This window comes from Silurus meridionalis, chromosome 7 (genome assembly GCF_014805685.1).
Source record: "Silurus meridionalis isolate SWU-2019-XX chromosome 7, ASM1480568v1, whole genome shotgun sequence".
NCBI lineage: Eukaryota > Metazoa > Chordata > Actinopteri > Siluriformes > Siluridae > Silurus > Silurus meridionalis.
Genome location: NC_060890.1, coordinates 16,807,766 through 16,822,702, shown reverse-complemented (window position 1 = coordinate 16,822,702; position 14,937 = coordinate 16,807,766). Strand labels below are relative to the sequence as shown.

General features: G+C 36.7%; 1 protein-coding gene and 1 long non-coding RNA gene across 3 annotated transcripts in view; one reads left to right on the top strand and one right to left on the bottom strand.

Moving 5' to 3' along the window:
• Nucleotides 1–14,937, top strand: part of LOC124388851 (cadherin-10) — a 45,107-nt gene that overhangs the window by 1,808 nt on the left and 28,362 nt on the right. For both annotated transcript variants that reach the window (XM_046853922.1, XM_046853923.1), the window contains exon 2: nt 4,527–4,865. In XM_046853922.1, the coding sequence (XP_046709878.1) occupies nt 4,668–4,865 (198 nt within the window). In that variant the 5' untranslated portion in view covers nt 4,527–4,667. The remainder of the gene's footprint in view (nt 1–4,526; nt 4,866–14,937) is intronic.
• The window catches only part of LOC124388853, a 59,992-nt gene that overhangs the window by 17,856 nt on the left and 27,199 nt on the right, over nt 1–14,937 (bottom strand). The window lies entirely within an intron of this gene.

Here is a 14,937-nt window from a genome sequence, read left to right as displayed (position 1 = left end):
TCTGTGAATGCACAGCAGGTATTAAGCTGCAGATGTTGATTTCACTATTATTGGCAAGCTATTTACAGGATACAGAGTATCCTAATGAATGTCTCCTCAATGCAATACATTTGATATCTGAATAGATTTAAAACAGCAGAGAGAATGATAGTGTAAGTGTGAAAGAGAGAAAGAGAGGCTTAGAACAGAGAGAGAAACATTGCTGTAATTGTGCTGCATTCTTTGAGAGATTGTGGGCTCCACCAAGTGGTCGAGTTTATCAGTTACTTTACGGCAATTCAGCCTAAGCAACAGAAGCCATTGTCATTTTTAAATCATGACCAAATTACATTATAAACATTCTATCATTTACTTATATGGTTTAAAAAAATTCAAAAGGATGTAATAGGCACCTCAAGCTCTTATAATCAGTTTTAATTTCTACTTTGCACACAGCATCAATCTTTAAGTCTTTAAATGATACATGGTATTTCAAGCTTTGTATCATATTGAGTGCATTGCTCATCCAACTTGTCATGCCAGCATGCATCTTGTCTCTCTTTTCCCTTAACCTTTCCTTTCCGGTTTGCAATCTGCCTCACTACCCGATCCCATCAGAGCTTCAAATCCATTTTCCATCCTCTGTGTTTCTTAGACGTCAAGGTCACAGGGAAGGTGGAAAAGAAAGAAGAAACAAAACAAAAAAAGTTTTCTCCAAAGACACTGTGTAAAATGAATGTACAGACACAGACAGTGTTACCCTATATATGTGAATGACCATCCATCAGCACAGCACCAGGCAAGGAGAGGACTAGCCCAGATTTCCTAAATGATCCATGTCTGAGGCAGCCCTCCAGGGCAAAGCAAAGAGAGAAAGAGTAGGAGTAACTGGCACAAAACAGGGTTGAGCAAACGAGGCTGTGCTGGACTATGGGAAATGTATTCCCAGTAGGCACTGCAGCTCTAGACTGCTTTTTATAAGTCTCCAGAGAAATAGATCACTGCCTCGCAGACAGGACTACAGCAATTACAAAGACAAAGTCTTACTAGCCAGGGCATAGCCGCTCTACTGACCTGACTTACTACTCTCTCTCTTTTTCTCTCTCTATCTGTGTGTGTTTGTTTTCTCATATTAATCCTTGCAATAATTTTTAGCACAACACAATAGTACATAAAACCCTGTTGCTTGTATAGCCAGTATGTCTGTTTCAAACCACCAACGCACCTAGGGCACCACAGTGCATTCCCACTTAAATACTTATTAAGACCAAATTACAAAGCAGTAAGCTTTTTAAGCATGTGTACACACACACAAAAACACTTGTACACCTACCACTTAAGCTAGTTAATACGACAAGTAAGGCTGTGCGGCTTTATATCAGAATATTTGCCCTTCCCCACTCCTTTTTTTATATTAAGCTACTGTAAATCCTCCTACACCCCAATGCCTTTCTTCATAAACAACTTTTTAATATGCCGCCGACTCATAATACAATAATCAAGTTAAGATAATTAAATAAAAGCACTGAACATCTGGCAACTGAAACCCCCTCCCCCCCACCCCCTTTTGCGGGCACATCCGCCCCCTAGGCATGGGGCAGCAAGTAGAATTTTAAAAAGATGTGCTGTTTTAATGCTTAATAAGCATGCTGCATCAAAGATTAATAACCAGAATGCTATTAAAACCCAAGGACAGCCTTGAATGTTAATTAGAAAATGCAATCACAAGAATCACCATAGTTTAATTGCCACAAACGGTTTCTGTGAGCTTCCAAGGATGCACTTGTCATCACTGTGGAACAGCTCAACTCCGAGTGTGCAGGCCAGTAGAAGGGGGAAAAAAGAAACCCTTTATCAGCTTATAGCTTATTGGCGCCCTCTAAGTCAGCCAGCACCACATAATCTCCTATCTGGACCCTTCCACAAACCCCAAGCTCTAAACAACCCTGTTACATGACAGCAATGATAACACTTTCTCAGCAGAACCGGGCTGACAAGAGCTGCATACATGTGCAATCCATGGCATGATAACGCCAACACTACCAAGCTGTGGTAAGCACGATTTCACCTGTCAATAAAATAAGGCTGGAAATCTGATGAACGCAATTTTTGGACACTTCTGCATTCAGTTTTTCACTTTCAGTCTTAGGTCTCAACTCCTAGAAGTCTAGAAACAGAAAAACATTGCTGCATCTCCATACTAGGATAAAAAATACAGTATGTACAGTATTGTTCTGCATTGTGTTTTAAAACATACTCTCTACACATGAACTTATGCCTTGGTATTTATTGACAATTGGGAAATAAAATCTCTGTTTGTAACAGCTGAAGTTTCCATGTCTTTTCTGTGTCTATGCAAACAAATGTATTGACATAATCAGTGTCAGCAAAACATCCAGAAACAATATTGTTACAGCATTTCTGGACTTTCTAAATATATTCGGTTGGTAATTTTCCCAAACATTTAAAGTTTGAGAAAACTTTTTTTTATCTGCCTTGTCACTCAGAACACAGACAAGAAAGAAGACACATGCTGGCTTTACTAGCTCTCTTGCTTTTATAGTGTGTAAAGATGCAGGAGACTTTAGTTGGTTGCCTGGAGGGGAGACATGCATAGTACTCAAGAATACCGAAGTAGAGAAACAGATATTTATTATGGCACCAAGAGCACACTATTATACCGATCAGTAATCAAACTAAATAATTCTGGAGTTTATCTTCAATTTTAAAAGACGTAAAGACCATTATTAAAATATAATATATAATTTTATAATTTATAATCTAATTTTTACAATTTTGCTTTAGGAATAATAAAGAACACTATCTATCCAGTAAATATTTTTGCATCACATTAATCATATCATTACACTACTCATCGGAATATATATATACACTGATAAAATTATTAACATGTGGGCAAAGTGGTACAAAATATGATGTGGAACATTTACATACCAAAAAGTGACATATTTCCTGTAGTATGTGTAGACTAGAATGACTGTGGAAAAAAGGCATATTAAACTCAATTCAAATAAATTTGACTTGTATAGCACTTTTATCATTCGACAATGTCACTAAACAGCTTTACAGATATTTAGTATACGGATGATTTGATAACATGCAGTGATTTGTGGATAAAATTTTACATCTGACAAACATATTTTTGAAAAGAAACATCGTTGTGTAAACGTGTAATTATTTTATAATAGGTTCTGTTTAACCTAATAATAGTCTTTGATGTGTGGTAAAAGGTGTAGTATTTAATAAGAGAATAATGTTTGGTTTGACAGTATTTCCACTAAGACCTAGCTTATATCTAAAATTATAGGCTTGACCAAAACCCAGCACAATAGATTTACACTGATAGTTGAAAAGTATAAATGTATGTATTTCCCACCTTTGCAATCTCACTTTCACGAACACCCAAATGTTAGAAGCATGTCGATTTTACTTCATGCGTTTTCATTTTATAATACTACATTGCCAATAGCATATAACAACTCTGCCCGTAGCATCATGTTTAATTCATGAAGACTCTTACAGAGTTGTTGAATGTAAACGTTTTTTCCCCAGCTCTCTGACCCTGAGATACACAAACCACATGTCTGAAGCCCACAGAGGCCTTACCAAGATGGGCCTGCTTGAATTCATTATTAAACATTAGCCAGTGATTCCACAAATTACAGCAATCGACACACTTTTAAACTGCAACCTTGTGAATAATGCCCTATTTCTATCTTATTTAATTACATTATTTCATTCATGTTCATAAGATAATGTTCTCTTACAAGTACTATTTTAGTAACATCAAAAAGGACCATGGCTCTGATTTGTTCACAGAAGAAAAGCAGGATAGACGATTTGTTCTTCCTTATGCCTTCAGTGACATTGTTTCTTTTTATTCTCCTTGTCTTTCTCATGTAAATTCAGATCGGTGAACAAGAACAACATAATACTTTAAATTCACTCCTGATTTGCTTGTGATTCCCCAGATACAGTGAGGGTAATAAATGCCCATCAGGCTGGCATGACACTTTGGCCTTCTACATTTTCCTTGAAAACTGGCTTACATGGAATGAAGGAAGAGCGATTTATTAGGATTAAGTTCCAAAAGCCCATAAATTATGCATGCGCTCCCTAAATTACCATTCAGCAGTGCTCTTGGGGCACACTGTGCTTCAGTGAGTCATTGTGGGTTTAGCTAAGCAGCCTGCTCTGTTTATTGTGTACCATAGACTTGTATGTAATCGGAAGAACTTTGTATAGCACTGCAGTTCAAACCAGATTTTGATGCACAGCTGTGTGATATCAACCTTTAAAATAAGTAAATGCTTACAAATAAAATAGTAAATTTGAAGCATTTGTTTGTCCTTGTTATTAATGCAAATGATAGTCACAGCCGTTTTAAACTTTGTTAGAGTTTCTACTGATTGATTTGCTGCCAACTTCAAGTTATTCAATTGCTTTTATCTTAGGGATTCAAGAACGAAACCATAGTGTGATGCATAATTTTGTGCCTCATCAATCTTCTCTTGCCTTCTTTCCAGGCCTGAACAAGAAAGGAGAAAAGGAGACTGAGGATAGGATGTCCCATTCTGTTGTGATTTGCATTCAGCTGTATCTCCAAAACAACACTAAAGCTGCTAATTGATTTCTTATCAAGGACTCTCCAGGAGCGATTGGATACAATGATAACTAATCAGTTTCACTTGCTCCTGCTGTTGTCCATCCTGGAGTGGAGCTCAGCCTTGCTCCGCCCGGTGCCCGGATTTAGCACAGCTGATAGGGATGGACGGACGCTCCACCGTTCTAAGCGTGGATGGATGTGGAATAGTTTCTTTCTCTTAGAGGAGTGGACTGGAAGTGGAAAGCAATATGTTGGGAAGGTAAGTTTGGAAATGAATCTTAATGGAAGCTCAATGCAAATTGTATGAGATCATTAGGTGCTAATATAAGACAACAAATTGTTACCCTGAAAGCTGGTAATATAATAGCAGTGAAACAGAGCAAACACAATAATATTTTAGAATAATAACTTTGTGCTCGCTCTGAAGAGAAGTAAGCAGGAGAAAGCTTTAACAGGTTTACATCAAACTAAAGTACTATACTTATAAAAACTCATGTGCCAAATATCCCAATTCATTTCCTGATGCAAATCTCCATTTTTACTAAAGACTTTGAAGACACGTACCACACAGTACGAAAGTCAAAGCCATGCTATAATGTAACTTCCCAGTATTTCACAGGTACAGAAAGGTGTGGCAGGCAGCGCTCTGATAAAAATCACAATGGTGCAAGCGTTCTTTTCAGCCTGCATGGCATCAGATCAGAGTGAAGTGCTTGTCAGGCCACCGGCATAAGCGCCAAGCTCCGAGACAACCATAATTTAGAAAGCAGCAGTTACAGTCCTAAGGGGGGGAATGAGGGTGACTGTCGGCAGCCAATTTTCTGTTGAGGAAGCTTGCTTTCATCACTCCCTTCATCTTGCCCAAGTAAACAAGTGTCATGAGCAGGGGTTTGAGGCAGAGAGGGGACTTGAGTCTGTGAGCGTAAACCGATAGCATCTTGTCCTTTCACATGTATGAAGTGTGAATGCAGAGATCATTGGTAAACAGACTCAAGCTTTTGAGTAGCAAAGCTGAGAAAAACAATGAATGACAGTGATAAAGAAAACAATCAATCAAAAAAGGGAGAAGAAAGAAGTGCGCTCATCCATAGCATTATTGTATGGATGTGCTGAAGCAGTAAAGCAGTGCTGACTGGGACAAGTTCATCAGTAGATGTAACGTTGTACTAATCAGTGGCCTGGCCTTCTTCCCAGTGTTTTGATTCCTCTGTTTGCGCCTTCTCTCACTTCCTTTCTTTCACTCTCTGTGTCTAGAATTACAACAGTCACATGGGACTGGACCAAGTCCTGCTGTCCTGCCCGATCACATTCCCTAGAAAAGAACTAAAACAAAAACTGTCATAAATACTAAGGACAGAGATGAGAAAATGCTTCAAAGATTATTTGTAGCAGATGTCTTATCATTAATCCCATCAATCTAGTGTGTGCTATTGAATGAGTTTGTCCATCTGTGTCAGAGCCTCTGTGCTGACCGATGAATAGCACTTAAAAGCCCAGCAAGAACCCATCAGAGCCATTGATGGCCTTTCTTATAAAGATAATTCACCAGCCATTGCCGTGTTCTGTGGGAGGCCATGTTTATTTATGGCCAACGGAGCCTCCTTTCATATTTAAATCATAACAGTGGTTTTATTCAGACATGGTCTCATGCTTGCAAAATCAAAGCAATGTGCACAACTCAATTTGTATGAAAGGTTGGCGAGGTGAAGGTATGAGTCAGATTTAGTCTTCTTACTTTTTCTCATGATTTTCTGTGTAAAGCTGCTTTGAGACAATGTTCATTGTTAAAAGCGCTTTACAAATAAAAATGAATTGAATTGAATTAAATTGAATTCAAAACCCAGTCACATTGCATGATTTAAATGTAAATAAAAAAAAAATGATATTTCAAACATGTATTATATTTGCAATAGCATGTGTTGCAAATTAACATGTTATTTGAAGACCTAGTGTAAACTCAGTTGCAAAATGTGTTTGCATTTTTGTGCCAAACAAATATCCAATGGCAACCAAAATTAAAATGCAAATGCTGCCATTTGACATTCCACTTTCAAGTACAATTCTGATATATTAAAAAATAATAGCTGTCCTTCCTTTTTTGTATTGCTTATTTTCATGTTGAAATTTGGTGGACGAAAAGGCAATACTACCCTGTCTGGTTTTAATATCATGTCTAGTAGCAAACCCTCATTGAAGCAAGGCTTTTAATTAAATGTTTTAGGTACGACAGTAGGGAACTTTGGAGGAATTTACTAAAATGCATTAATAGACAACATCACATGTTGTTTATTAGCACTGTATGAGGGTTTATACCAATTGTGGCTCCACAGTTATACCTTTATCTAAATGTATCAATATCTCCCAGGTCTCTCTACTCATTCCTATGTTATTCACTGACCTTGGCTTCCTTGGATAAAAGCCTTTTGGACCGAGCAGCTTGCTCTTATTGAAGCACTTCCTCTACAATAAAAAATACTGCATTAGGCTAGATTAACTTGCATCACTGCAGATTGTTGGCCAACAGTGTATTTTGTGTTGGATTGTCTTTTGTTAACGAGTTTGGGACCAAAGTAGTTATTGTGAGTCTCTCACAATGTCTTCAGACTGACTTGTGTGCATCTGGCACTCCACTACAAAACAAAACAAAAAAACAAAGGGTAGTTCTGGGATGCACTTGCTCTAAAGCCCAGCAGTGTCTCAGGCAACTGGTGAGACTTTCTTAAGAAAAAGTACATATAATTTCCAGCATATCAATCTTTGTGATTAGAGCCTCATAGGTAGTTAGTGGGCGCATGAGATGGGTCAGGTGTCTGAATTGTGGGCAGCAAAACAGTTTGATAGTGTCCTGACTAAACTGCTCTATTTGCTAGAAGAATCATCAAGAGATGCATCATACCAAAAAATAAATATCTTTACTTTTATTGAGTTTCTTGGCCACTTTTGGAGGTTGCACTGCCAATGTGGAAACTCTAACCGTTTTCCTTTGATGATGGAAAAACTTCTGAACTTGCTTAGTTTGATCTTCACTAGGGCCAGTTTGATATTTTCCTGAAGCTTTCATAGAAACCACTGGTGCATGTCCTGGTTATAGTAAATGTTCTCAGGTCATCAGTTTGTACTCTGATGGGAGTTTATCTACAGCAACCACCCACCATGAAGATATTATAATTACCTCTGGTGTATGAAGCCAATCTGTGGTTTAGTCTAGCATAGTTACGCATAGCTGGATATAATGAAAATAGTCCTGGACAAGGTTTATGATGGTAATGAAATGTAGCCCGGAGGAGGTTGTGGGGAACTTTGCCAAAAAGCAATTGGCAATATCCACAAACACCACATGGAAGTCTCTTCCATCCCTTTTGGCTGCCTAGATCTGATGCCAGATCATAGTGGAGTGTTCCAGACACATGGAATCATTTATATACTTATTGAAATAAATAAAGGCATCTTGTCCCAGGTATTCCAACAGCGTGTGTGCCACCACACTAAAGAAAATTATGCCTTCATTACCAACAGGTCTAATCTAGTGGAACTGGCTGAGGTGAACAAAGTCCTTCTCTTTTGGAATTAGAATGCCTATTGCTTGATGCCTTGATTTAAGAATCTCCTGTTTGCTGCCATAACACCATAATCTGCCTCCAGCATACTTGCAGCATGCCTAGTTCATTTTTGTAAGCTGGTATGGAGATTATGCAAATCTTGCCTGGTGCATGTTTTTTTTTTCTCCATCCCTTCATCTGGAAGGGTTTATGTTTTGTTGGTAATTTGCTCAGTAAATTGGTGGCATGTCAGGTGGTAAGGAGATATGCTCAGAAAATGACTTTTCCAGGTTGTCTTCAATGCCTTTTGGGACTAAATGTGTACCATAGTGTCTACTATAGTTAAGCACAGATATTGAAGCCAACACAAAGTTCATCAAGATACACCCTTTTTACTACACAGCAGAACAGCAAATCTGCAGTACTTGCCATTGGATTGTCATTAGGCAGTAGAAGCACATAAACAGTCAGGGCCTAGTGAGTAGCAAACCACTCTGAAGTGCTAGAACATGGTGTGCAATTGGCCTTCTTTTGTAGCTGTGGTTAGATGCAAGGGCAGTAGCTCACACACTGTTCCATCAGCACTATTGATGTGAACAAAATCCTATTAACCTTCCCAAGCCCTGTGATTCACTGGGTAAGTAAACAAGCTCGTAGTCTTCAGTGTTCCCTTTGCCCTCATTCAGCTTCTGCTTACAAGCCCCTTCCTCTTTCTCCACATTTGACTTCTCTAGAGTCACTTAAGAAAAGAACAATCCCCTAAGATTCTGCTAAACCAAATGAACTGAAATGATTGATTGATCTAATGGAAGCAAGCAAAAAGGTGCAATTAATTGTTAGTTGTATGCAAAAAGATTGAGTGCAAAGTTGCTAACGCTAAAGTCTGGATCATTTTTTGGTAGCATGAAGCAATCTCACTAGCTGCCCTACAGAAAAGCATGGTCTTGCTGTCAATGCAACAAAAATATCGATTTGATGGACAATTAATCTACTACCAAATGGAGCTAAGTAAATAAAGAAGTAAACTATGTTTAATGGTTTGTGACAGTCTACTGCAATTTTAACTACAATCAATTCTCCCTGCATTGACTGGCAATAAAACCATACTAAAAAGTAGTTATTTTTTTATAACCCCTTTTACAAACCTCTTAAACAGATCCATTCATTTACTGATACCATACACACACACGCACCTCTATTTGCATACATATACACATTCTCTACTCATGCATTCTAGACACCTGTTACTACTCATTAGCTAATTGTGTGGTTGATGATACATGATTCAGGTAAACAATCGTACACAAGTTAATGAAGTCAGTTGAGCTTCAGTTCTATGATTATAAAAATGTCATAGCAATACAATTATGTACATCAAACTACACAACCATCTGGAATGATTTGTCAATTAGAGCCACAGCAAACGTGTCTATTGTAGGATGAAGCATATGGATGCCTTAATATACTGTACCACCTAAAAAAGTGACATACCTTTGTAATTTGTCATTAAGAGCTGCAGATTATTCTGCATTTAGTGAAAGAAATCTCACAGACATCCGGGAGGACAAATTTTTACACACTTATACAGACCATTCTTCAAGGTATGAATTTTCTCTGAACATGTGTGCTGTTTGTCTCTTAAACACCACATCAGTATTCTGGATAAGGCATGGAAGGTAATTGTCAATGTTCATGTGTTTTTTTAACCCTTTCCAACAAGGTGTTCTGCATACGGTGAAACACACTGTGAAAAATGCTGTCTGAGTGAGTTTTCGAGGACAAAATATTCTCTCTCTCTCTCTCTCTCTCTCTCTCTCTCTCTTTTTCTTTTCCTATATATACATACTGAGAATTATTCTTCACTTTGAAACACACACAGTACATAGTACTTGCATATATATATATATATATATAATTTTTTTTTTTTTTTTTTTTTTATTTATTTATTACCAACAGTTTCTCTTCATTTTGTAGCTTTTTTTCTTGGCTCCACTGCATCCAGTATGTGTATGTGTATGTTATATTTTTTTGTCTCATCAGGTTTCAGTCTCTATGTGCTGCCATGTCAATCTAATCTGCTCAGGACCTTCACAATCAGTAGTGCTGGCCAATGTACCTAAGACTTTATTAGCAATGGGTCTGTTTCTTTAACCAATCAGGTTTCAATGTTGCTTTACAGAATAGGCCCAGAATAGCATCAGCTAGATTACAGCCATATTCAACTAGCAAAACATGTCTGTAGCACTTTGCACACATTTATATATCTGAGTTACACTTTTTAATGCCCACAATGGCTGACAGAGGAAGATAAATTGATTTGGTTTCAGACATTTTTAAAAATCCATTTTAAAGAAAAGCTAGACATCATGAGGAGAGGTCTGCCAACCCCTAAGCTAGCTAGCTTGTCTCAGCCCAGAAATGGTTTGTTCACCACTTCCAGACCAGTGCCTATGAGCAATACCACTGACTTACAGCCTCCGAGGAGCTCTGGTTAGTAGGTAGTATTTTATTTATATTTTTATGTTTTTGTCATGTTATTAGACAATATTGATTCTGAACTGCTCCAAATGATGTAGGTGGCACAGTTGCAGTTCTAGTGTAGAGGTTTGGAGTTAACTTGCTTTAGTAAAAATTATATTTACCCTCAATATGCGAAATGCCTCTCTCTGTTGTCATATTGCTTTGTGTATAGTATTAATGGTTTTTATTTTTGTGACGTGATAGTGGTGGTATTAAGAGGTGAATTATGTTGTGTAAGTCCCCAGTGAAGGCCCAGGTACCAAATGCACGGCATGCCATTTTATATATATATATATATATATATATATATATATATATATATATATATATATATAGAGAGAGAGAGAGAGAGAGAGAGAGAGAGAGAGAGAGAGAGAGATGTATGCATACAAATGAATACTAATATAACTTAACTTAATATAACATTTTTGGGAAGCATTTTTTATATATAGCAATGATTAGTCTTGTGGATTTTTTTTTTATAGGTTGCAGCATTCATTGCCCATTATAGATTTAACAAAGGCTATCTGTTCATGTTGCCAATCTCACAAAGACTGCAGTGTCAGGCAAAAAGGACACTACTTCATGCCAAAAAGTTTTCACTGAGCAAATGAATTTCCAATCAGTATTCCTTACCATGCATTGCTTTCACTATGGTACCTCTGAAATGTGAAGAGGGATTTTAGCTTGGGCAAAAAATTTGCATGGCCAAAACATAACAATGATTGTTTTTATGAATCACCGTAAAACCACCACTGTGTGGCTAGGGGATATTTTATTCTGAAATGTCTTTTAATTTGTCCCTGAAGCCCCAGAGGAGTCATTTTTCTGGCCAGTAATTAGGACACCCCTTGTGTTCCTCTGAGGCTATGGAGAGCACCCGAATGAAAAACATTGGCTAGATTGTGGAAAATAAACATCTGGAGAATTACGATTCAAAGGTATTCAAAATCAAAAATACAAAGGGGATTGCAAACAATTAGTCTTGTTGCTAACTGCAGTAATGCTACATGTTCAGGTTGGCGTGCATGTATCTGTGCATAGCCAAAAGTCATTTTAGTGCATTAGTCCATAAAAAGAAAAATGTAATTAAGTATCCATGGTTGTCAAGAGCATGCATTGACAGTTAACTTTTTAAAATCAATTCAGCATACTGCATACTATGACTATACTGATATATACACATCATACAAACTATTAACTTATAACAAGTGGGTTACTAATTACACACAATCAATAACATATACAGTACACAAATTGAGCACAATTAAGCTTATTAGCTGTTCAAGGCCGTGCTTACTCCCTAGGATAACAAATATAATAATATTTAATATTAATAAGACAATTTAATGTATGCATCCCATAAGCCATTGCAGTCTGCTGTCTGTCAAATACCAATTTTCCTACATGTCTGTGTGTTAGTTTCATGCTGTCATATGCTTTTGTTGTGTGTCTTTTTTATAGATGATGACATATGAGAGAGCGGGACTGGATTGTAGGATTTTTCTGTAATAAAGGACACAGAGCACTAATTTCAGGGCTGTCAGGGGATTTTATTTAAAAGCTATGATGAAAATGGGCTCTGCATTAATATAGAAGCTTCTCTTGTTCAAAAAACACATTAGTACTCATTCCCTGGTTTGCTAATACCTTATTGTAATATGTTGTTTGTTGTCAAAGGTACCTTTTATTAGCAGAAAAAAATTTAATTGCAGTGTACAATTATGCTATGTAGGGTTTTCACTCATGGTGATGCTGCTGGGGAAGTGTATGTACTGTATGCATGAATGTGCCCTGTGTCCATGGAGCTTGCATGTTCTTCCTATGCTTTTTGTATTTTTTTTTTCCCTAATTCAACAACAATAGGCTGTTTGGTAATTCTAAATTGTCTGTACTGTGTGAATGGGTGTGTGACTGTGTGTGCGATTGTGCCCTGTGATGGCCTGGCACCCCATCCAGAGTATCTCCCACCTTGTTTCCCAAGTTCCCTGGGATCGGCTCCATGTTTCCTCATAACCCTGTCTTGGATTAGTAGTGTGTGAATAGGTGTGTATATAAATATGAGCAAACCTCTTTATCTGTTTTATTTATTTTACCTTCTATGGACAGAACACATTACATCTAAAAGACATTTATAATGATTTGGGCCTAGTTGTTTTTTCAGGTGTTGGGGTTTGGTAAATTTATGGAGTTAGTTAAACAGGATAAAAAGTATAAATATAATAACTGATAATGCAGGATTGTTTTTTCACACCTGCATCTAAATTATTATTCATGGACCCTGTGGCTATGCTATAATACTGAGAGAAACAGTACAGGTTTGAGTACTCTCTGCTTAATTGGAAGTTCATGGACGTTTCCAAACACATTTAAACATTTCTATATTAAAGAACGCTGATTTAATTGTAAGTGAAATAATGATTAAAATAATTATTAGAATAAACAAAATGATCCATCATTACTTAAATTGCAATTTTTTGTTGCTTTATATATCATACTTGCAGATGTGTTTCTATTAGTGCTTTCTAAATAACTAGAAAATGTATATAATGTCTGAAGTTATTAATATCTTTGTTGATTTGTATGCTATGATGCTTTCCATGTCTCTCAGAGGAACATGAACCCATTAAAGAAGTGTGCATAAACATTTCATTAATGCATGCATCTGTGTAACTGTATTACTGACTGTATGCTAAAACCTCATTCTAACCATTTTTCCAAATTCATGACAGTTTCATTATTGTTTGTTTACACATAAGACACTTATGTCTTAAAAGAAAAAAAAAAGCATAAAGAGGTTAATTACCAATTCTGCCCTGTGAGATATCACATCCTAGCTGCTGCAAACAATGCCATATGTGTAGGTGTATGTTTGTGTGTTTGTGTGTGTGTGCGTGTGTGTTGTTTTCTTGTGTAATGCTTGATACTGCTTTAAAAAAACACTAGCGTGTTTTTTTCTTTCTTTACCTCGCTAGTTTGCTGTGTGTCATAATGTCATTTGTAAGTCTTTGCACATCCAGAATGTTTATTGATATATTGTGGAATCATTGAGGAGATGCCCCTTTTGCTTTGTTCACTTAAGCTTGCATGCATTCCATTGGTTCGTGCAAAACCTTATAATACATTTCAGATTAAATCCATTTAATTCACTAAAGCATGTGATTCAATATATAATATTCATATTTATGCACTGTGCTTACAACATGCATAAATATTAATATTATATATATATATATATATATATATATATATATATATATATATATATATATATATATATATATATAAAACTACCAATTGTATGTAAATATCATTTAAATTATTGTCAAGAAGTTACCAAGATTTATTTTCAAAAATGAATGTAGTCCTAGGAGGTTTAAGATAAAACAATGCAGGTAGCAACACTTGCACAAGCTGTCAGTTTAAAAAAAGAATAAAATTAATTTAAGATAATAAGAATAATAATAGTAAAACATGAACAAAAAAACATGCACATTCCATAAACACACGGACACACACAAACAAAACCAAGCCAATTTACAGAAGAAAAGGGTGAATGCATGAAAACCTACAGTATCTTTGCTATATTCTCGACACCGCTAGTCACTGTGCATGGTTTAATGGACAGCTAATGTAATTGCATGATTTGAAACAGTGATAGCATGTGGTGACACAGTCCCTAAATGGAAGCATGAGCCACTCAAATTAGCCTATCGGCATCCTGATGTGGTTGCAGACAAAGAGAAAAAGGAGCACCCGATTATAGCCTGCAGTCAGCTGTAATTACTCTAATCATGAAACTGTGTCCTCCAATGTTCCTTACACCACTAACAGAGACAATGTTTTTTGCTTCTTTAGTACAGTAATTTTTTAAATAGAAAAAAGGAGATATATATATATATATATATATATATATATATATATATATACACACACACACACACACACACACACACACACACACACACACACACACACACACACACTGAGGACAAAAAAAGGACATAACAGTGTTGTCTAATGATCTTTGTACTGATCGCTTCTTTCTGATGGGATATGTGTAGTTCCGGTAAAGTCCTCTTCAGGTAGCATCTTCAATCAAGATAAGAAGAATTGCAATCAGTCTGAGAGGTAGCCAGCACACAACTACTCTTGTTGCTAAGAGACAGGTGCAAAAAAAAGTTTTCTACGAAAAGAACGAGTTTTTGTGTTTAAGTCAAACGGTTTTGAGTTCACATGTGGGTTGTCTTGTCAACAGAAAATTTGCATATC